The 23,265-nt window shown below is 48.0% G+C and overlaps 1 protein-coding gene and 1 long non-coding RNA gene across 2 annotated transcripts; one reads left to right on the top strand and one right to left on the bottom strand.

Moving 5' to 3' along the window:
• Positions 1 to 31: 31 nt before the first annotated feature.
• On the top strand, positions 32 to 22,847 carry GALNS (galactosamine (N-acetyl)-6-sulfatase). Its single transcript, XM_081963546.1, has 14 exons — positions 32 to 327; positions 2,166 to 2,289; positions 2,751 to 2,825; positions 3,938 to 4,040; positions 5,678 to 5,821; positions 6,772 to 6,838; positions 6,928 to 7,055; positions 8,779 to 8,918; positions 9,153 to 9,256; positions 11,505 to 11,641; positions 12,846 to 12,948; positions 18,044 to 18,165; positions 20,569 to 20,686; positions 22,255 to 22,847. Exons 1-14 carry the CDS (start codon positions 193 to 195, stop codon positions 22,339 to 22,341), a joined length of 1,587 nt encoding a protein of 528 aa, XP_081819672.1. The 5' UTR covers positions 32 to 192; the 3' UTR covers positions 22,342 to 22,847.
• Positions 22,760 to 23,245, bottom strand: LOC309397493. Its single transcript, XR_014176273.1, has 2 exons — positions 22,998 to 23,245; positions 22,760 to 22,914 (listed from the first exon to the last, which is right to left on the bottom strand). It is a non-coding gene; the product is annotated as an uncharacterized lncRNA (long non-coding RNA).
• Positions 23,246 to 23,265: the final 20 nt, after the last annotated feature.

Below are 23,265 nucleotides of genomic sequence, written 5' to 3'. Positions count from 1 at the left end.
CGGCGCCTGCAAGGAGGAGGCGTGCCCAACGGAGCGGCCTTTCCCCGCAGGAGCTCCTCCCCCTGGTTGGCTTTAGCCCTCCCCTTCGACGGGGAGCCGGAAGAGGGGCGACCCCGCTGCCTGGCCGCTCCCCTCCTCTTTGTGCTAGGCTTTTTCGGTCCCTCGGCGGGGCGACTTAAGCTGAGCGTTGCCATGGAGACGCAGCCCTGGGGGCAGCGGCTGATGGCGGCCCTTTGGGGACTGGCCCTCGTGTGGCGCCTGGGGGCGGCCGCCAGCCTCCCCGGGACCCCGGCGGCGCCCAACCTGGTCCTGCTGCTGATGGACGACGTGAGCGCAGGCGCCTCATTCCGGGAAAGGGGCTTGGTGGGCGCGGAGTTGGCTGGAGGGGGTGGAGGGAAAGCCCCCCCCCCCCAATTCAGTCCAGCTGGACTCTGGGCAGCCCCGGACCTGGGGGTGGCCGGGCAGGCGCCTATATGAACGCCCAGGCGGGAAGGCTCTCATTTTATTACTAGTCTCAGGAGGGTTATATACGATTTCCCAGGGATCTCCTGGTGGTCTCCTTTTCAAAAACCACCAAGTTCTCTGATCCAATTTCATTGAATGGAAAATCAATTGGAAGTGCCTGAAAATCACTCCTGTGTTGCTTCAGTCCCTGGGCAGATTGGCAGCTCATTTCATAGGGAGAAGAAAAAACACACAACTTTCCACCGAATGCAGCTCTTGGGAATTGTAAACAGCAGGTGTCCCCCCCCCCCCCAACCTCTGGATGGTGAATTGTGCTATAGGGTCTTAAAACACCTGAATTTCACTGCATGTCTGGGAACCTTTTTGCCTTTTTTGTCTGATGTGCAGTCTTGAAATTCTTGCATTCCAGGTTTCTTGCTGTTTCTGTCTCTTTCTGCCAGAGATAAGTTTTTGTTAGCTTGAAAGTCTTTATGGACTGGTCAATCTCTATGGATACTACCAGATTTTTGAAGAAATATTGAGTTTTTATTAAATTCATATGCCACCCATCTCATTCCAAAGTGACTCTACTACTTATACACTTACACTACTTTGGCTGACCAGGATGCCAAAAGTTGTTACTCTTTGTAGAAAAATGGTTATATTATGAGAATTGGGACTTTCTCCCATTGCATATTTCCTGCATTCTGAGTAGTATTTCAGTTGTTTCGATCAGGGTGATGGAATGGCCTCTGTGTGATTGAGGCTCTTCTGAGCACCTCACCTGGATTGTCTGGAGGAGGACTGGGCCCTCTCAACAAGTGGGGGTCACAGGCTTTCCCTAGACAGGCTGAAATCTGCCGTGATGGCTGCCCCCTCCGTTTCAGGAAAAGGCCTAGCAGCATATACAGCGTAGATTCAGCTCTGGGCTCTTGATCTGTTCCTGTGATTATGATTCATCAACCATTTTAAGGAAATTATTCCACTTTTCTGCTGACTGTATTATTTGCAAAGAATTTCCTAATGGGCCTCTTTATTTAGTAAGCTATTTTTATGCTGTTTTTGTTGCTGGAAATTGTTGGTAGGTACCTGAGCGCGTGTATTCCTTAAAAGAAAGTTCCTGTTGTTTTGCCTATTTTTCTGTACAACAAAGTAGTTCTCATTTTTTTCCTGTTTTTATTATTTTTCAATATGTGTGTGTCATTTAAAAAAAGTTGAGTGTGAGCTGCAGGTGCCAGTATAGAAAACCCTCGCCTGGCACCGTTTCCCTGGATTTTCCTTTAGTTTCATAATGCTGAATGGAAAATTCACACGACGACCACAAAATGACTTATGCCAACACGGAGTACATAATTTGCTTGCAGAATTACTTTCCTTGAGCTGTTGTGAGAGTCACCGGCAAGTCAGTAGCCTTTCACACTTTTACCTTAAAACCAAACTCTGCTCAAAAGCAGCCACTCTCCCACAAGAAAATAATAGCAGGAATATTATCCTAGTTTGATCTGTTCTGGGCCCCTTGGTGACTGTGGATGGAGACCAAAGACTTGGCATATAAATGCTCCCCCAGAGGGATGTCACTTGTGGCACATTCTTAGTTTGGTTGCTTGGCTTCCTTATTGTCCCAGAGGAAACCAGATAATACTTGAATGAGAAAAATATAAAGGTTAAAAGCTAACTTTCTGCATCTAAAAGCTTTTTCTTGCCTGCTGGTGTTTTCTCAGATGGGTTGGGGTGACCTAGGTGTGTTTGGAAATCCTTCCAAAGAAACCCCTAACTTAGACCAGATGGCTGCAGAAGGGATGCTTTTCCCGAGCTTCTACACTGCCAACCCTCTCTGTTCACCGTGTAAGTAGGCTTGAGAATCTGAGCGAAATTCCATGGGCCTGTGGGTAAAAAGCTGGGTGTGATCCAAGGCTTAGCTGCACCATTCCTTACACAGTAGGCAAAACTATACCCTGAGGGGGGGGGGGCGATGCTCAGAGGAATTAGCAGGTAGCACTGATGTTATTGCCTAGTTTGGGTAATGAAACGTCTGCAAGAAAACAATGAAAAGAGAGCACCAAGGACCCACTACCAAGGTCGTTCTCTTAACTACCACTGCAAAAAAGGTAAAATTGGGTGTGGTCACGTGGTAAACCACTTAATGACCATCGTGACTTACAACTGTAATCCCAGGCCCATGTGGTTGTAAGTCAAGGATTCCCTGTAGTGATGCTGAAACAGCAGAACTGTAGTCATCTTTGGGTGCTTGAAAGAAAGTCAGGCTTGGTGGATCCGCTGTCTTCACTTTTCTCTCTTCTCTTCAGCCAGGGCAGCACTCCTGACAGGCCGCCTCCCTATAAGGAATGGCTTCTATACCACCAACGCCCATGCCAGAAACGGTAGGTCCTCTTCCTGCAAGCAAAGCCAAGGGCAAGATCTGGCTTCAGAGTTTCATGTTAAGGGAGACTAAGGGAGGTGTGCATTTGGCTAACCTGCAAAGAGAGAGGAACAGGCAACCTCGGAATTTTTTTGCATGATAATTTAAACCACCACAAGCATCTCCATTGAGGTCTTAACAAAATGTTTCCAAGCAGTCTTAATGCAGCTTGTATTCTAGAATTTGAATTAAGTCTGTGCTCACTTCTCTGCCGAATGGGTTAAGGAGCATTTGACAAAAGAGGAATTGAAGGAGTTGTGTGTTATTGTAGTTTAGCAATCTGCTTGAAATTTACTCTTTTAACAGAAATATGTTCTCTAAACTCGGCAAGGGCATCTGGAGGGCATCACTAAGCTGCCCATAATGAGCACTTTGCTCCAGGATTTTTATGGGGAGATGCCAGCTTGAGCTGATTGGAGGCCAATCTAGCTGGCATTAGAATTGTTTGTTCCAAAATGGCAGATGCCGGAGAGACCATATGCTTTGAAGCATGCATTTACAGCTCCAGATTGATGCATGCTGCATGCTGGCAAGTGTGGGTGTTTCTCTCTTTGCTGGAAGAGGAGGGCTTTTCATAGAACGACAAGGGCGAGAGAGTCATGGAAGAATGTGTGCAGCATCTAAAACAGGCTAAGGGCCTCTGCATTGCCTTTCTTGGTGATGGCTTAACAGAGATGTGCTAGCTAGGGTAATTGAAAAGTCCTGTTAAATGGCTGTGCTGGGAGTTACAAGGTTCTCAGTTTAGCAAGATGGGTCAGATTTGCTGCTCACTATGAGACGCACAAATTTGCTGGATTAGTGTGTTACCCCTTTCCGTTTATATTCTGTGAATTTAAAAAACCCAGCATAGCCTTTTGCTTTTCCTGATGTAAAGAATTAATGGGAAGTGAATGCATACCTTGAACGGATCCCAAGAGAGTGTTGTTGGAATCTATTCTTGGCGTGTTTGCCGGAGTCTGGTTTAGAGGTCTCTAATCCTTGAACGACCCTCAGTCCTGTTCAGGAGAGCACCAGCTCACAAACCCAACTCCTGTGGCTTGTTCGTCTAGCTAAAGTGTTCTTGTCTTCGTGCAGCCTACACGCCCCAGGACATCACGGGGGGCATCCCGGATTCTGAGCTGCTCCTTCCAGAATTGCTGAAGAAAGCAGGCTATGCCAATAAGATAGTTGGCAAATGGTAAAGTTTTTTTCTGGCTACTTTACATCTCTGTGCTTTTTGTAGGGGAACTGATCAGAGTTCTATTTCAGTCTATGAGTCTTCGGAAATCTAGGCAAGCTGTCTGGATAACCGTGTGCCGTGATTGATTTCTGAGCTATCCATGTGCTTCTTCCATTTATCTTCATCACCACCGACAATGCTGCAGTGCTTGTACCTGGTTGTCAATTCCTCCAGTTTTGACTCCCTTGGAATATGAAGATGTGGCACTTTCCTCGCAGAGGAGAAAGTGCCTCTCTCTGATCCCAGTTAAATGTACCATTCCCACAGGAAAAAAGGATTGATGATGTTAGCACACCTTTGAAGAGTCGGGCCATAATCTAGATGGGCAGAGGGTAAACAGAGAGCTGGGGAGCAAATATTGACCTCAATCTGCCTGCACTGCATCCTGGGAGCATCTTTAAATGAGCAAAGAGTTGGATCATTTAAATTGATGACCCACCTCTGTAGTGCTGGCGCAGGTGTTAAGAACAGAAACAGCCAGGAAATGATTCGCCCACATAAATCATGGTTGTTAAAAAGAAGCTTGCAGCAGCTGCAAAAAAATAATGTGTTATTTGATCCACAAAAAATAGGAGAGACCCACCGAAGTGATAGTGTTCCCCCTATTTATCACCTGGTTCATTAATGTCCCTGATTGCTATATGGCAGATTATTCCCCAGCCAGGTGCTCTCCAGAGAGGCTGCAGGCGGGTTGGGTAACAGATTCAAGCAGCATAGGGGTGGCTTAACTGGAAGAGGAAGCTCCTTGAAATGCTGCCTTTCCAGCCTGGGCCGGCTCAGTCCAGGGCCAAAGATCTGCAGCTCTCCTGGCAGTTTTAGTTGCTTAGGCTCTTAGTTTAAACCCTGGAAGTAAAATTCAAAGGAAGATTTGACTGAAACAAAGCTCTAACGAGGGACGTGCAGTTATTTGACTCTGAAGTGGCCACGTGGCTCCAGCAAACACAGGGATAGACCGTGTAGTGAATGCATATTTCCTGGGAATCACACAGGTCTTGTGCAAGCCCAGGAAAAATCACCCGGCTACGTTTCTTCCTGCACTTTTCTCCACTGGAGGGCAATTTTGTGCCTGGCAGGCAGGTTCAGTTCCAGTGAGCCCTTTGTAGTTTCAGTTTCTCCTGTGCCTCACTGTGAGCAGCTTATTTTTTGTTCCATCCTTCTTCGCAATTGTTCCTCTGCCCCGTTGAAGACCAGCCAAAGAACCCGAGGGACTGTTGAGCAGCTGAGAATAGCAAGGAGCAATACATTGCTCATGTGTACTTGAGCATCAGAAAATAGTTTGGGTTATAAATTACCTTTGGAAATCCTGGTTTTGAAAGATGGCACAGCAATTAAAAAAATAAATAGCATTTCTCAGGGCAGGACAGAGAGGAAGGAGCCAAGCAAAGAAGTTTGAGAAGTGGGAGGAATGAACTAAAAAGATTGAAGAAGTGCCATAAAGTAAATAAGTCTTCCAATGCTTGCTGCTTGGCTGTGGGTGTAGTTTCCATCCTCCAGTTTCCTGAATTGTGATTTTTTTGGGGGGTGGTATTGAAGGTAGGAGCTGTTGGCTGTCTCTGATGCAATTTCCCCCCTCTTTGGCTAATAATCTTTTCTAGGCACCTGGGCCACCAACCTCAGTTCCATCCCTTGAGGCATGGCTTTGACACCTGGTTTGGATCTCCCAATTGCCATTTTGGACCGTATGATAACAAAGGCACCCCCAACATTCCTGTTTATAGGAATGCGGAAATGATTGGCAGGTAAACTTCCTTTTTTATATCACTTCTTTGTTCCTTTCCTAGTTTTGCTCAACTGGTTTTGAGCATTGTTATCATGGGCAGTTTGGGCTGCGTTCTCTTGCTTTTCTTCTGGCCAAGTTTGAGTAGTGGTTGCATTCCTTTCCTTTCGAGACCCTGAGGCTGTAAGTTTCTGGATCAAATACCTGGGCAGTCCTCACCTTCCAGAATTTCTGCCACAATACAAATACTTGCAGTGAAAATGATAACATCACCTTGAAAGCACATTGAGAGATCTGGACCCATTCACTGAGAAACTACTACATGTAGTAAATTATGTGTGAACTCCCGGTTATACATTAATCATTAAGAAATCAGAAAAAGACTAGCCTCCCACTTATTTCTTGTCCATAAGGCTTTATTTCATTTTTTAAATACATTTACAGGTCATCTAATTCTACTCATTCCAGGTAGCTCACATTAAACAAGCTTCAGACATGACATACAGTTCATTCTTCACATTATTGTCTACTAGGAGGGAAGAGAAATTTCATATTTTAATTATGAACGTTCCTAGCTTTTGCAGTTCCTGAAGTTGTATCTGAATCGAGACTCAAGTCAGTCATAAGCTGACCAATGCAACCACGGTCCACACCTTTAAAACCCGCACTGAAAAGCACACACAAAAACACACTAGGGAAGGTGGCTTACAAAAACACACATACATTTCAGATGGAAAAGTGTACACACAATTTTTCATAGAGCTCTTTATAAAGTAGCAAGATGATGAGGAAATGAGTCAGAATGAAGAAAAGGCTAGAACAAGAAGAAATTGAGCAAATTAGTTTGACTTATTGAGCTCATTGTTGCTCTGTCAGCAACAGCCTGCATCAGGAGGAGCAAATCCTTATTCCTTTATTATTGCATACCTAAAAGTGCAAGGAATGTTTTTCTGGTTGTCTTTTCTATTGTAGGTATTACGAAGATATACAAATTGATCATAAGTCTGGAGAAGCAAACCTAACTCAAATGTATTTACAGGTAATTTTATTCTGGAAACACTTGTTTCAAACCCAAAGATCCTTTCTGTAGTCTGGGTGATTGCATTGAAAGTTGCTTCCCTCTTCCAGGAAGCCCTGGATTTCATAAGCAGCCAGCAAGCCAGCCATCAGCCATTTTTGCTCTATTGGGCCATCGATGCCACCCATGCGCCTGTGTACGCCTCCAGGGAGTTCCTAGGCACAAGCCAAAGAGGATTGTAAGTTGGTTTTGAGCAACATATTCTCCTTTCCCTTCCCTGTTGCCCCAAGAGAGAATCCCAAATCAGTCCTTAAAACCTCACTCAGTGGAGATACCATGCATGGTTTAAACTGTGTGTTTCACTGAATTGTAGAGGCTGGAAGGCATCACTGAGATCAGTGTTTTTCTAACTTGACAACTTTAAGATGTGTGGACTTCAACTTGCAGAATTCCACTGCCGGTTCTCACTTCAGCATAGTGCCTCTTGGGCTCTGAGCAAAGGCGTTTCTGCTGTAACCCTATAGTTAATTTTCCATACACCATGGCTTGGATCTGCAAAACAAGACAATGCCAGCTTGGAAAAAATCAAGGAGAAGAGAGGAAACAAATGCAGTCAACACTGAAGGACAAATTACGCCAGGCTAGAAAACCTAGAATCTAAAGTCCATCAACAGCCACACCTAGCATTAAACAGGGCCCTTGAGGTCTTCTTTCTGGTTCTAAGAACCATCGCCATTAGTATAATTAATCTGGTAAGAAAGATATAAAATCTATGATCCTCAGTGCACAGCTAGCAATGAGAATACATGAAAACTCTTTAATTTCACAACATATTGACAAACCTAACCATTGTTTCAATTTGGAAACTGTGACCATCATAGACCAATCCAAGTCAAGGAACTCTAGGATATTTCCAAAAGCCAGGCAACTCTTAACTAATCAGCCGTCATTAGACGTAGACATAAACAATGCCACCTTCTCTTCACAACAAACAGTGAAGCCCAAAAGAAACGAACAGGACCAAAAGACAACCTTACCAGCTATCAGCACCTATAAGGCATAAACTCCAAGGCTAACATATGACCAACAGTCAAGAAGTGAACAATACTAAATCAACAATTGGTCAAGCAACAACGACAAATAGATCAACCAAAGAGCCTCTAAGACCATTTCCATCCACATGGAAACAAGCCACTAGAAAAAGTTGAGAGCAACCAAACTCTCTCATACCACTTATAATATTCCCTAGTTTGATAACGAAAAATTTGCAAGAAAACCACCAATCTCAAAGAGCACCAAGGGCCCTTCCTTTCCACTATGAGCTACAAATCTTTATTTTTATACGGCGTCATATTACAGTGCATCAATATGTTTACTTTTGGTTCCAAGAGGTCTGGCTGGTACTGGCATTCTTTCTAAGGAAGAGAAGGTGGGAGGGAGGTGATCCAAAATGATTCCCTTCCAGTCGGAGTATGGGATGCCCTCAGCTTAGCCTCACCCCTCTTCTTTTCACTGCTATTTTACTGGGGAAACTGATCTCCCCCCCCCCCCCCAAAAAAAATCTTCTACCCGCTTGGCTAGTTAGAATGAGCACTCTATAAATGTAGTTTTATAAATGCAAATACAATTAGGAATAATTTGTATTAACATTTTTTTTGTACAAGGCGTATTATTACAGGCTAGGCCTTCAAGTTTTATTTATTTGGACCTTTTAGAAACATAGTGGTTTTTATAATGTGTTATTCTTGTATTATAAGCTGCTCTGAGAGCAGTGTACTCTGGATGTTCACTCATAAATGATAGGGTTGTATATAAGACTTTGCAAATGCTGTGCACCATACACATGGCACATGGCGCATACATATATGTCTGTACACACATATGTACATATACACTGAATATCCTCAGATACCTTCATGTCCACCTCGACTGCTTTGTAATTTCTTCTCCCCGTCTCTTAGGTATGGCGATGCTGTGCGGGAAATTGACTTTAGCATTGGGAAAATTCTTAGGCACCTTCAAAATCTGGGCATCAGCAACAATACCTTTGTGTTTTTTACATCTGACAATGGGGCCGCCCTCATTTCAGCCCCAGAACAAGGTCAGTTTTCTTGGAGTGGACCTTGGTAGGGTTGGTAGTCGGGACAGAATATTAGAAGCTAATTTGCTTTCTTCCAAAGGCATTGCCTACAAATTAGTATTTATATGGGGGGTGGGGAGGGGGGCTGTCAAGTCGACAGTGTCTTTTTGAATGACTTGTTAGCCCAGTAGCCTGAATTCAAATTCTACCTTTCTCTGTCCAGAAACAGTTTGGAATTATTTTCTCTTTATGCAGGAGGCAGCAATGGGCCTTTCCTATGTGGCAAGGAAACGACTTTTGAAGGTGGCATGAGAGAACCAGCTATCGCCTGGTGGCCAGGACACATACCTGCAGGACAGGTGGGAATCTGGGGTGGGTGGGAATCTTCTCTGTAGGTCTTACAGTAGTTTTGTTTTATATGGCACCCTTCAGATCTTATCGGTATAATAATGACATTCACTGCTGGGTTATAGGAAATAGATGGTTTTGAATTCTTTTCATATCCTGTCACTTCCAGTTTTTGGCAGTCCTGCACCATAGTGAACACTGGATTTGCTTAACCACCAGTAAAGCTAGTAAAACCAGGGCAGTCACGTGGCTGATCCATTTGCGACTTATAACCATAATCTGCAGGCTCCATTAGAGTGGTATCTCAAGGACTGCTTGCAAGCAGAATTTTCTGGCCCAGTTCACCTGCTGCCTCTGCTTTCTCGAAGGATCCAGAGCTGCAGGACTTTGTATTTTTGTGCTCCTTTCAGTCCTTTGCCTGTTCCAGCCCCTCCCCCCTTTCCTCCTTCCCCCCCTCCCCCACTTCTGCTCCCTGAAGGAGAAAAGAACATCAAGCCGAAGAAAAGCACTGCAACCTTTTCTTCACTATCTCCCACAAGGCACAAATTGAAATTGAATTAGACAGGGATATCAGGTCTGCTTGCTGTGATAAATGTAAAATGATTTTATTTAAAAACACCCTGACATTTGTTCACCCAGTTTCAAATATTTAGCTTTCCTCCTTTCCGTTCCTGGCGGGGGCAACTTTATTAATTGTCGTCTTTGATTCAGAGTTAGAGCTTGAAAGTGCTGATAACGCCAGAGCTGGCTAGTTCTCCTCCCGATGTGGCCCGCGGCAAAAAGGATTTCATTTTCTTAAAGATGCTCTGTATGTGCTGAGAGTTCATAAAATATATATAAGACCCCTTTTCTCGCGCACCGTAATACGGGCTGTTGTTTGCTGATATGGAAAATATCTGATCTAGCTCCTCTGGCTTTCATTATTTATTTTTCACCAAGCCACGACTCTTCAGAACGTTCTCTTCCCTTCTCCTCCCCATTTTGTTACGGGAGCGGCAAAGGGAGGAAAGAGATTGTCCACAGAAGGAAGTGCTACATTCACCCTCTGAAAATAGGAGAGGGCAACATACCCTCCCCCCACCCCCCCACCCCTAGTAACCTCCTCCTGTTTCCACCCCCGCCCCAGATTTTATCTCTCCAATATGGTGCTGCAGATAAATCCAAGTAGCTGTAACATTGCCATTTAGCTTCTTTTAAGAGACTAGTGGGTGGGAGACTAGTGACAGAATTGGCTGTTGAAAATGAGCTATCTGGCTCGGTGGAGTAATGGGGAGGAAGAGCGAGGAGGTTGCTGGCAGTCCTGGGTGGAATGGGAGAACTTGCCACAGCCAACATGGGACAATTTAACAATTCCATTTAATTATTTAAAATAAATATTTTAATTTTTGTCATTCACATTTTATTCTGTCCCTCCTTTTGCGACCTTTTTAAAATGATTTTGTTCTACCATTTGTTTGATATTAGTGCCATTGTCATACACCCATCTTGGGCTGGTGGAGTTTTTCATGCAAGGCAAGAATAATAAGATCCTTGGAACCCAAACATTCCACTCGAAGGGATATGACAATCCATTTCTGGTGTGGGAATATGCTGCTGGTGGTCAGGATTTCCTCTGTAGCTGCATCCCGTAATCTCAGCCCTAAAATTTTTATGTGGAGTTAAAGTCCTGTTTTTTCTGCACCTCCAACAACCTTCAGTCGTCCAGAAAGCATTTTTCAACCTTAGCAACTTGAAGAAGTGTGGACTTTAACTCCCAGAATTCCAGGCCTCTTGAAGTGGCCATGGTTGGGAAATGGTGCTCTGGAGAACCCTGCTGGTGGTTGTGGCTGCAGCATCCCAGATTGCTTTGGAGGCCCTCAGCATCCCTCTCAGTCACTCGGGAGATCCAGAATCCGAGTAAAAGTCTATTCTCAGTCATCCCGTCACAGTGGTCCCAAAGGTGCTTTTTCAAAAGGCAACTGGGCTTGCTTGGCTTTAATAAAGCACAACAATTTTTTTAGAAAAGGAAGCCCAGTTGCCATTTGAAAAAGCATGTTTAAGAACCTGGGTACTTAAGTTTGGACAGAACAAAGCCAACCGGCTTGAAGAAGCAGCTCAGCTTAGTGGCAGCAGCCCGTTTTTCCCACGGAAGAGCCCCGATCGAGACACGTCTCTGGAAACCCTGGGTTTGGGCTAGAAGGCCCAGATAGAGATCGGTTTTTTAGCCTTGCGTCACTGAGGCAAGCCTTCCCACACATGCTCTCGTCTTGTGGCTTGCAGGTGAGTTACCAGCTGGCCAATGTGATGGATCTCTTCACCACTTGCCTCTCCCTGGCAGGACTGCAGCCTCCCAGTGACAGGCAGATTGACGGCATCGACCTCCTGCCCGTCCTCCTGCAAGGCAAACTAATTGACAGGTGAGTTATGGGCACCCCCTCCTCTTGCAGCTTTCTGCCAGTCCCCCCTCCCCACGCTCAGCCTTATTGAGGTGCAGGAGAAATAGGTGGCTATTATAGAAGGGTTACTCCTGTCATTTGTTCGTGAGGATGAAGCACCTGCTTCCTAAAGCTTCTCTGGATCTTGAATCTGGAGCGGGAAACATACATCGGTGTCTGCCTTGTCCCTCCCTGTGCCTTAGCATTTACACTGTTGTTCCACAGGTCTTCCTAATTACTATAGAGACGCGCACCAGGTAGCATAGGCTTGACCTTGAATCAGGCTGTTTCCACGTTCCATGTCTTAAGCCATGACAGGATGTTGGAGTTTAACATCCCTGGATGACCACATGTTTGTTCATGCCTGCATTAAATGTGTAGATTTAATAGATGATACTTCCACCTCAGCGTCCTTAATTTGCACCAAAATTGCTCTGATTATGTTATGGCCTGTGGCCTTTTTCTAAAGCACCCCTTCCAGCAGTTCTGTTGCTAAGGTTTTAGGTCAAGCTACGGACACGATACAATACAGGACACCATCAAGACTGACCTACCATTTGCTTACCCTAATTAGATTTAGTCAATTAAAAGTCACATAATTCTGGGAAATAGCAACTTACCCCCAGCCTCTCAACTCCACAACGTTGAGTTTGTACAAATAATGTGGTGCATTATCTTCTTGTTTTGAAAAATCATTGCATGAAATATCTACGTCGTTCTATTCCCGTTCAAAGCAAATTTCCTAAAGCTCAGTTTCTCCTGGCTTTGGGGCTGGTAATTTGGCCTCCTGTATCTTTGGCATCTCCATCACACAGGTGCCTTTTTCCCTTGAGTATTTTAAGTCAGCGGACTCCTCCGTGTGAAATTTCACAGCCTGGTAGTTCAAGGATGAACGATCCCTGGCAAGACAATTGGTATAACGCTTCACTCTGGCTCTGCTAGGCAAGCTCTCCCTTTTGATGGATGCTTTTAAAAATGCTAATTGAAAACCTTGCAGAAGGGCTATTAGAAGGCCGCCTGCTCCTAACTGATAGCTGAGTTGCCGGCCAGGCTTTGCTAAAGAGTTTGTCTCCCTTATCTCTGTAGCTGCCTGGAGGTGTGGGGGGAAGCGAGTTGTTTGGACATGTTACATTTCTCATGTGACTGTACATCTCTCTTTGTCCCTCCCCATCCTCTCTCAAACCAGACCAATATTTTATTACCGTGGCAATGAGATGATGGCAGTGCGAGTTGGGCTTTATAAGGCCCATTACTGGACCTGGAGCAATTCCTGGGAGCAGTTCAGCCAGGTAATTGAAAATTCCTTCCTTCCTTCCTTCCTTCCTTCCTTCCTTCCTTCCTTCCTTCCTTCCTTCCTTCCTTCCTTCCCTGCTATTTTCAGAAGTGATGCTCCATCAAAACATCTACTTCAGTGCAAGATGTAGTTTTAAGAAGGTTACAAAGGTGTTAAAAAGCTTTTAGGAAGGATCAGTATTGTATTAAAAAGAAAACACTTAGATGGGGGTGGGGTCCAAACTTGGGAACTTTAAGACTTGTGGACTTCTGCTGGCTGGGGAATTCTGGGAGTTGAAGTCCACAAGTCTTAAAGTTCCCAAGTTTGGACACCCCTGATTTAATCTAACATAGTGTTTTCAAACATAGCAACTTTAAGATGCATGGACTTCAACTCCCAGAATTCTTAAAAGTTCCCAAGTGTGAAAAACGCTTGGCTTAACCCTTCAGGTATGTTTAACTTTCCCTAGAGGTGCCTTCTGCATCTCTCCCCAACGTTTGCTGTCCTAAAAGGCCTCAGTAAGGCCTTATAGGGGAGAGCAGGAGGAGGCCCTTTCCCAGTTGCACTCAAGACGTGCTTTGTTTCTCTGGTCAAGTGAAGCACCTCAGGCCTGTCTTTGCCTTGGACGCATGTCTGCCTGGTGTGCCTGTGAGAAAGAGCACAGCTTTGATAATGGAGCTGCTGGCTCCAAGGTTGTCCCTCCTGTGAGTGGTGGCAGACGTACAATTAAGCCGTGTTTATTCCTTCCTAAGTCTTTGTTTAACTGCTAGTTGATAAAAGTCAGCAATTATGCTGTACATCATAGGGTGATTAAAAACCCATTGCTTTCCTGCTGCTTGTGTTGTCTGCGGTTGGGGTGGGTACAACTGGAGCACCCAATTAGTGGACAGAACCCCCATTAACAACATGAAGATTGTGCCAGGGCTAAAACTGGCCCTATTCTTCTGGAGCTCCGATACTAATTACAACACTACTAAGAGTCGGGTTTTTTTTATAAAAAAAATAGAATGCTGAATATCATTACATTTTCGATTGCAGAAACTTGAAACACTCCCAAAGTATAATTGCTGTTTAATCTCCTTTTTTGCTGTCTCCAGTTTTTTTATCAATATTATTGATAGTGAGGCTGGGAGATACTTGAGGTTGTGGGTTCCTTTATGAAAAGGGAATATTAAACACATATGTTGAACATGAGAAGAGGGATTGCAACAACCAGCAGTGGCTGAGACCTCCTCAGTGGATACGAATTGGCTTTTCAATTGGATGTTTTGCTCTCCTGGACCCAAGGGAACAGTGCAAAATTTACCTAGAGGCTTCTTGGGATCTGACCAGTATCCTGAACTGGCCGGACTGCCTCAGTTCAAGGCTGGGATAATGGAGGAGGTGAGGGCTCCTTTTGGTAGACCAGACCCTTCTCTGGATGTCTCTGGGGACCCAATGGGTGTCGTTCTCTCTGCTGTGAGAAGTGATAGGAGTCAGCAACTACAGGCAATTCTCCTCCTCAGGGACAGGTGGTTCTTCTGGGTCATCCTAGTCGCTCAAGACGTTTGCTCTGGTTGTGGAACCTGGTCCAGGATTTGCCCAATTCTGTTTATCTTGGCTTTTCAAGAGAGGGCGCCATTCTGACAAAAAGCACCTGCTTTACTAAACATGCTAAAAGAAGAAATTCAAAGCAACTCAGCAGGAAATCCACCTGGCTAAGAAGAAGCTGGCAGAGTCGCTTTGCAGCTGTAACTGACCGAGGAAGGATATTTACTTAGCTGCCATCCAGAAGCTGTAAAAGGGCCATTGTGATTTACAAGTGGTTCTTGTTTGCACAGTTTTATGTTGCCATCCCTTGATTAATGGGTTGTGTTGAGCAGAAGGGAAGATGGGTGTAAATAACTGAGGTATGAAAAATAACACTTCTGGAGGAAACATTTTTTTTTCCTGAACATAATAATAGGTAACTCTTTAAATCTGGGCAGACAGATTACCGTCTCAGAGGCACTGGAGAATCAATTAGAGATGCCAAAGAGTTTTGAAGGTTTTGAAAGGAGGCAGAGGCTTTGCTACAGATGCCACGTTGCCTTGGAGATTTTAGGACTCCCCCCCCCCCCCAGGCTTGTCTCAGTGGTTTATTATCGGGGAGGAGGGGGGGGGGTGTCACTATTAAAGGATAAGGGGAGCTCTGCCAGCTTCCCTTTCCCTTCCCAGGTCTGGAGTGGGGCAGATGAAGACACCACTCTTGGCCATTCACATCTCTCAGGTCCAAAGCAGCCTTGCCCAGATGTGAAGGCAGCCTTGGGGAGTAGAGCATTTGGGGGTCCAACCTCTGCTTCTTGCCTCCCCCTCTTCCCTCTCCCCCCTCTGATCCTACCTTATTCTAAACCTCCTGCATCGCAGCAGGGCCGTGATTCTCTGCTGAATCCAGAAGGCACATTTCAACTCCCCTTTGCCAGGAAGGCAGCGTTGGCTGAGCGGATAGTGAACCCACAGCAGAAGGATGGAGATGGTACCCAGGTGATGGGTTGCCAAATCAAAGGATGTTAACGTGTGCACTTGCGGAAAGCAACTGGTGTCTGCCTGCTGCTTAGCTTCTTGTTTGTATTTCTTGAGCATCTGTGGCTGTTGGCTGGGAAACAGATGCAGGAACACAGCAACCCCAGAGCAGGGTGACCGTGATGGTTGGTATGTGTTAGAGGGAGGAAATCACACCGTTGGGATTCTGCGCCAGAGGCAGGCCAGGGCACGCCTGACGATCCCTGAAGAAGGTTGGCTCTGCCTTATACTTGAGAAATGGACCCCGGAAGGTTCAGGGACATCATCAGCATATCAATAAGAGAGTGAAAGCAGAGTGCTGTTTGTAGGGCATATTTTTGGGGAGGAGGGTGGAGGATGCATTCTAAGCCAGTATTTCTCATCCTTGGTGACTTGAAGATGTCTGGACTTCAACTCCCAGAATTCCTCAGCCAGCATAGCTGGAAATTGAAATCCAGACATCTTCAAGTCACCAAGGTTGAGAAATTCTGCTCTAAGCAGTGCCCGAGGTGTACAGAGGAGAGCCTTCGGGTTTGAGTGGCACCAGATAAGGATGTGCAAAGGTACGAAAACAGGTGGAGGGAGCAGAGTGTCCCTCTTCAGGAAAGGAGGAGCACTTGAGGCTCTCTGGGGAATAACCCAAGGAAGGCCTGCTTGGAGAGAGGGCCAGTCACCCAGCCACAAATCCTCCCCTGGGCATTCCTTTCTGGGAAATCCCTGTGGACTCTTGTGACGTTGCCACCCAGAGGGAGGAGATCTGTGTCTAATGACCGGCAGACGGGCTTTAAGCCACCCACCCTGGGTGATTAGTTGAATGCCTAATTCCAAGCGGGTGTTAACATGAGAAGGCAGCAGATTCTGTAGACAGAAGAGCATTGGCAGCAAAGGCCCCCAGAGAATAAATTCTTACCTCCTGCAAAAAAACCACATTTGCACTATAGGCGCCCCATACGAATGAGCACGCCCTTAATTAAATGGCCCTTTTGCTGTGCATCCCAATGACAATGGTTCTGGTTTTGCCATTCGTGAGCTGTTGTCGTTGTCATTGTATTATTTTCCTCTCTAGGAAGAGATTTGGGCTTTGCGGAAAAGCAAAGCTTGCTGGGTCTCTAGGCAGCCAAAGGTGAAAAGGTCAATTGCCTCCGTAGCCATTCAAAATCCATTCGAGGGTTGCCTGCTGCAGATGATCAAAGCCCTTCCTTCCTTCCTTCCTTCCTTCCTTCCTTCCTTCCTTCCTTCCTTCCTTCCTTCCTTCCTTCCCTCCCTCCCTCCCTCCCTCCCTCCCTCCCTCCCTGCCACTGAGACGGGGATCTGTAGCTCTGTGTAGGTAAATGGGATTTCACAAGCTTCTAACCTTTCTTACTTTATTGAAAAGCAGAATATTAACTGCTCCACTGACCAGCCTCTCCATTAAAGACACACGGGGTATTTTTAGAAAATTGTTTGCCAATCACATCCTCCCCGATGTCTGCAAAGAGACCTTTGGCTGAATGCTTGTTTTATGTGCAAGTAGAGTGCAGCTGTGCCACCTCCCTCCCTCCCTCCCTTAATAGCACCCTTGGTCTTCTGGGAAGCAACAGCCGTCTGGAAAGATGGCCTTGGGGGCGGGCACTGGGGGCAATCTGGGCGGGGCTGCTGTGACCATCAGCGATAGGCAAGGAGGAGGAAGTTCCTGGAAGAGGCGCACGTGTTCCTTCCCTGCCAAGGTGGAGGCAAGAATGAGATAATATAGTCTGGACGTGCCAGGATGGAGAATGCCATCGGAGGCAGAGGGTTGGCACTCCTACCCATCAGTACTTTCCTATGAAGAATTAGGAAATGATGCCCAGGGAAAGAGAAAACGAGAGAGAGGGGAGAACTGGGACTCACCCGCTTGCCCTCTTTCCTTTTGCCACCTGTGTAGATCTGGACTGAGCCTGTCCTGGGTGCGAAGGCTGGTGTCATGAGGGCTGGGAAGGGTTTCATCTGTCACTAAAACTTTTTCAGCCAGGCAGGTTGCTGAAAATCACTGCTGTCCCTACAACATCTGGGCTGCCCCGGAAATGCTCCTGTGTGCCCATGTGTTGGTGAGCCAATGCAGAGGGCGGACTGCGAGCAATTCCTAACATTGTGGACGGATGTCCCAAAGGCAACTGGACTTTCTCTGGGGTTTTCTTTTCTTGAAAATGTTTCGCTTCTCATCCAAGAAGCTTCTTCAGTAAACAGAACTGAGGAAGCTTCTTCTTGGATGAGGAATGAAACGTCTTCAAGGAAAGAACCAAGAAAGTCCAGTTGCCTTTTGGAAAAGCACCTTTGGGACAACCCTGACCCGGATGACTGAGGATGCCCAGGGCCAGCGGATGGGCACGTGGAGGGTACAACGCAGAGAGTAAGTTAGGAGGGGAGAAAGCTGGTCCCCAAAGGAACAGCCCACACCTTAGCTAGATGCACCAAAGGCCCAGGTGTGTCCTCTGCTCGGATGGGGAGCAGTTGAGCGAGATGCCAATGAAGGCGGAAATCATTTGGGCCTCTGCTGCAGCTCCATCTCCTTTGCCCCCTTGCCCCTCCCTTGTCCTCCCCACTGACTTCCTCCTCCTTTCCTGGTGCTGCAGGGCATCGATTTCTGCCCGGGGCAGAATGTTTCCAGAGTCACCACCCATGAGCAAGAGGACCATTCCAAGCTCCCCCTGATCTTCCACTTGGGGAAGGACCCTGGAGAAAAGTATCCGATCAGGTGAGGGGGAGGGGTGCCTGGGCGAGGGGAGCCTCCCATCCAGGGAAGGGAAAGGGGTTCCAGGGACGTCAGCTTGGTCAGCCTCCCAGGGGGAGCAATTCTAGCAGGAGGGAGGAAGCCCCCACCCCACCTTTGCAGGTGACCCAAACCATCTTGCCCCGAGGGTTGCCCTCCCTCGGATTCGCAGTCGTGCTGGAGAGGGAGGGCAAAGAACCTGAAACCTGCCTGGTGGGATGAAGCTGGTGTGCTACCCGCCCCCCCCCCTTCCTCTCAATTCCGAGCTGATGTTGCTGCAGGCCACAGCAGGGTTAACCACGCAATGAGCTCCGTCCTCCGGATCCGCTGCAAGTGGGGGGAGGAGAAAGGACAGATTGCGGGGGCACAATTACGCTAAATGAACTAAACACACATCACACCTGTGCCTGGGACCACCTGCCTCCCCTTCCATTCCTGATTGGCTCTCTGGGGGCCTCCCGGAGGCAAAGTGTTAATTAGTGTAATGACCCTGGACTCCAGTCCACTCCGTGCCTTCATCCAGAGTCTGGAATAATTCCGGTGCACAGGGGGAATCTCGCAGGCAGCCTCCTCTCCGCGCCACCTGCTCAGCCAGCGCTGGCTCCCTCTTCCCTTTCATTCTTCCGCTGCCATTCCCAGCCGCTCTGGAGGAGGCTTGAAGAGACGGAGTACAAATTGAGGGCGTCCCGTGGACAGAGCGAGTGGACACGAAGGCCTTGGCAGAGGCCTTCGAGACACCTGTGCAGGCGTAGCTCCACGGCTACCACAAACATTGTGGATTCGAACTGAGCTCCCTTGACTTTTGGTCTTGTCTGGCCCTTGCCAAGCTCATCCATCTCTCTGGGTGCAGAGGGGTGGCCGGGGCTGGTGGATGGGTGCTGCTGCCTTCCCCTTAGTGGAGGATGGGAGCCCGAGGCCTGTCTACAGGAGAACCTGGATTCTGAGTCAAGCAGGCCATTCCGGGGCCCTAAAGATGGGTGAGCTGCCTCCATCTGGGACGCTTTTGCCTATCCTTGCACAGCAGGGTTTCTCAACCTTGGTGATTGATTTTAAGAGGTCTGGACTTCAACTCCCAGAATTCCCCAGCTAGCCTGCTGGGAATTTATTGCATTCTGGGGATTGAAGGCCAGGCCTCTGAAAGTTGCCAAGATTGAAAAATACTGCCTCAGAGGGTATGCTGCTCCGTAGCACAGGATCTGTTCTGCTGTGCGGTAGATCCCTTAAAGCTTGGCTTCCTAGCTGAGCAAGCAAGATCAGATCACCAGCCGGGCAGCTTCCCTTTGCCAGCTTCCTTCCTCCTTGCTCAGGGTTGTGGTCCAGCCCCCCAGCTCCCCCCCCCCCCAGCTTGATTGCATGCAATGAGACACACATCACACACTTCCTTTGGGGCACTGGAGGGTTGCCCAAGAGGATGGTAGCGATTGGCGTTTGTGAAAAGGGTTGCCACAACACGCCCCAGGCTTGTGAGTGCGGTTGATCTTGGAGGGGGAAGTGGGCTGGCTACAGCCCAACAGTTGGGCACCAGGGTGAGCTCGGACCGGAAGCGAAAAGGAAGCCTGAGTGGGCCACGGTTTCCATTTGGTCTCCGAATGTGATTTGCCCTTGTTTGTTCCCTAGGGGACTTTTAATATGACAGACAGACAATGAGATTGCTGAATCTAAGCCCTAAGATGTGCTTGAAAGAACACCACAGAGGAAAGGAGCCATTGATCCACTCAAACAAATGCATGCCAATGTTTATAATCCTGATAAAAATAAGGGGGCCAAGAGGAGGGAGGGGCTGCTCCTTAAGGTAGGGGCGAAAACCCCAGCAACTAACTCTCTTCCCTCTGCCTGGAGCAGTTACTGCAATGGGAGTTTCCTTCCCTTCAGGTGGTGGGACCTTTCTCCTATGGGGGTGGGGTTGTTGATCACCCCCAAGAGCCACTGCTCTCTTAGGGACCGGGTAGTGGGAGGGGATCTGCTCTAGAGGCAGAAGTCTTCGGTTTCAGCCTCTGAGATCCTTAACTGAAAAGGATCAGGAAGCAATTGATGAGAAACACTTTGGACTTCTAAAACCCTTGCAAACCTGGGACACATACCCTGATCCCCAGGGAGGAGGGAAGTTCCCCTTCCCTCGATGCGTTTGGGATGATACAGTCACTTGCGGGCGTTGCTTTCATTGGGATTCTTGCGTTGAACAAGTGGTCAGACTGGATGGGCTCAAATGGACCCATCCGGTTCTGGGATTCTACAAAGCTTCAGTTGGCTGGGCTGACCGGCTGGTGTGTCCTCAACCAACTTATGGCTTGGGAAACAGTTGGGAGTAACAGCAGGACATGTTCCTGGCCAGGCATAGGTGTGCCCCTGCCTTTGGCGCTGTGTGACGGCTGTGTGGTTCCATTTCAGCTTCTCCAGCGCCGAATACCAGTTTGTTTTGGAAAGAGTCTCTCCTGTCGTCCAAGAGCACAAGGCCACGCTGGTCCCGGGGCAACCTCAGCTGAACGTCTGTGACAAGGCAGTCATGGTAAGGCTGTAGTTTGAGGATGCTTGCCCCACATTTAGGAGATGGAAAGAGACCAGGCCTTTGCAGCCGTTCAGCCAGGGCCCTAAGCCAAGGTTTACGGAATGATGTCTTAATAAATAAACCACAATTCCCTGGGCTCACATTGGTCTAAGCCACAAGCCATAGTTTACAAGCCACAATGGCTTGCTTTACATAACCTGAATCAAAACCACAGGATGGTTTAGGACAACAGGGAGGCACCTTTTGCAGCATAGGGGGCTCCCCTGTGACCCTCTTGAGGGGCTGAGCTTCATGGGAGGAGAAGGCCTTCTGCCCCACGGCTTCACTTCCTCCCTTAACACTGGAAATTAAGTTGCCATCGGGGTGGGGGGCACAACGGACGGATAGGCTTCCCAGGGCCTCCTGCTCTTCTGGTTGGCCATCATCGCCCCCTGGTGTCAGCCATGCAGAATTCAGAGCCTTTACCAGCACACAAGAAAGAGAAGAGGAAGATGGCACAGGTTGGCAGAGAAGTGGGGACAGCCGATGGGCTTACCGGCAGTCCGGGGCTGGTTTGCATTAGCTGATGTGGGGGAAGTTGGCTCTGCATCTTTGTCCAGATGAGTGTTAAGGGGAAGGGGCTGCTTCACAAAGGGTTTGGCTGAAGAAAGAGGAAGAGACAGGACTCAGAAGGACTTTGCTGGGATGGTGTGCCACCCTTTCTCCTGGTGCCCACGGTCGGCAGCTGGCTTGGGCAAAGCCTTCTCTTCCTCCTCCTGAATGGCAGGAAAGACTTCCATGGTTTTTAGCCTTTGCGCAAGGGACACGCATCCCACCCCCATCACTCCAGCGGTTGGCTACCCTCTCCCGACCCTTCTCCTCTCCCCCCTGCCCCCCTCCAGGAAGGAACGTTCCCTCCTTGGGAGCCTGAAGAGGCTTCTCTCCCTCCTGACGTTGCCTCTCCTCTGCACAATTTGAGCCAATTCCAGCAAGCCTCAGGGGGACCATGGCTGGTCCCCGCCTTCAGTGTCGCTATGTAAATGCCTTCTAATCCATCAGCGGCCAGACTAATCCATCAAACTGCTCATTAAAGCACAAATGTTCTTATCTGCCTCACCCCTGGCCTCCCGAGGCTGCCGTTTTCTCCGGGGTTCCTGGGAGAAGCTCCGCAAACGTGTCTGTGCAAAACAATAGCGGAGCATTGGGCAAGGGCCTCGAGTGCTGGGCAGGCTACACAAAAAGCTGCATCTTCGAGCCAAAAAGGAAGAGCCCTGTACAAAAGACCCCAGCTACACAACAGAACTTGGAGCATGGGATCATAAGGCTGGCAGGGGCCTCAGAGGTCTTCTAGTCCAATCCCCTGCTCGAGGTAGGAGGTCATACACCATCCAATGGCTGCCCAACCTATTTCGAATTTTCAGTGGCTTAGCTGGGCTCCTTTCTTGGTTCATTGACATCCTGGGGACGGGGAGGCCTTAGAGCTCTACCCTCTCTAGTTTGGCCTGTGCTGAATGCCTGAGGGATATCCGACATGGCTGTTCTCATCCAGTGGGTTGATCCATCTCTCTCTCTGTCTCTCTGTCTTACAGAACTGGGCTCCTCCAGGCTGTGAGAAGCTGGGGAAGTGTTTGAAAGCTCCCCCTCCTGACCCAAAGAAATGCTTTTGGCCACACTGAGGGCCTGGCCTTGGCAATCCACTGTCCAGCAACTGTTGCGCACCCCCCTCCTCTGAGAAGGTGACTCCGGCTGCTGCTGCTGCTGCTTATTCAGAAGAAATCATCCAAAGAATCATATCGGGGGGGTCGCTTTGGCGCAGGGGTCTTCTGTCTTTGCACTGGGACGGTTTTCATCTCTCCGAAATGAGCCTCTCCGGAAATGAAAAAACAAAACCCCGCTTGATCCTCTCGCAGGGTCTCCTTCAGAGGAAGGGGCTGCAGGGGAAGAGATTTGCCCCCTCTTGGGTCCGGAGGGGCATCTCGGGATCAGCCAAAGCCTTTTCAAGACTCAGGTGCTCTGCAGTGGGAACCCCCTGCTTTTCGGGAAGAGCCCAATCCTTACATGAAGGAGCTTCTGCTACTGTGATTTTTTTAAAAAAATGAATCAGTTTTATATCTGTTGAGGCCAATTTTTTCATACTGCTGGCTGGGCATTTGTAAGAAATGAAGGCTGGTTATATATTTGAGCGGTCTGTGGTTGTCTCCTTTTTGGGGAGGTCCTTTGCCAAAATCAAGCAATGGATGCTAGGAGGCCTTTATACAATACAATAGTAGAGTTGGAAGGGACCTTGGAGGTCTTCTAGTCCAACCCCCTGCCTAGGCAGGAAACCCTATACCTTTGAGACGGGGACTTTGGATGTCCATGCCATAAGGCTCCCTCGGGGACAGGAGCAAAGGCAGGTCCATGGGGGCTCTCCATCCTCCAGGTCAGGGCTGTCCCAAAGGTGGTTTCTTTGGAGAGACAACTGGACTTCCATGCTTTTTCCCCCTTTGGAAACGTTTCCCTTCTCATCCAAGAACTGAACGAGGGCGGGCAGGCAGAAGGGCCCTTTGGACAGCCGCTCTTGTGCCCCGCCTGGGAGGGGGAAAGGCGAGAAGCAGGAC

This window comes from Natrix helvetica (assembly GCF_964273705.1).
Source record: "Natrix helvetica genome assembly, chromosome: 10".
In the NCBI taxonomy this organism is placed as follows: domain Eukaryota; kingdom Metazoa; phylum Chordata; class Lepidosauria; order Squamata; family Natricidae; genus Natrix; species Natrix helvetica.
This window is presented reverse-complemented; position numbering and strand designations above follow the sequence as displayed.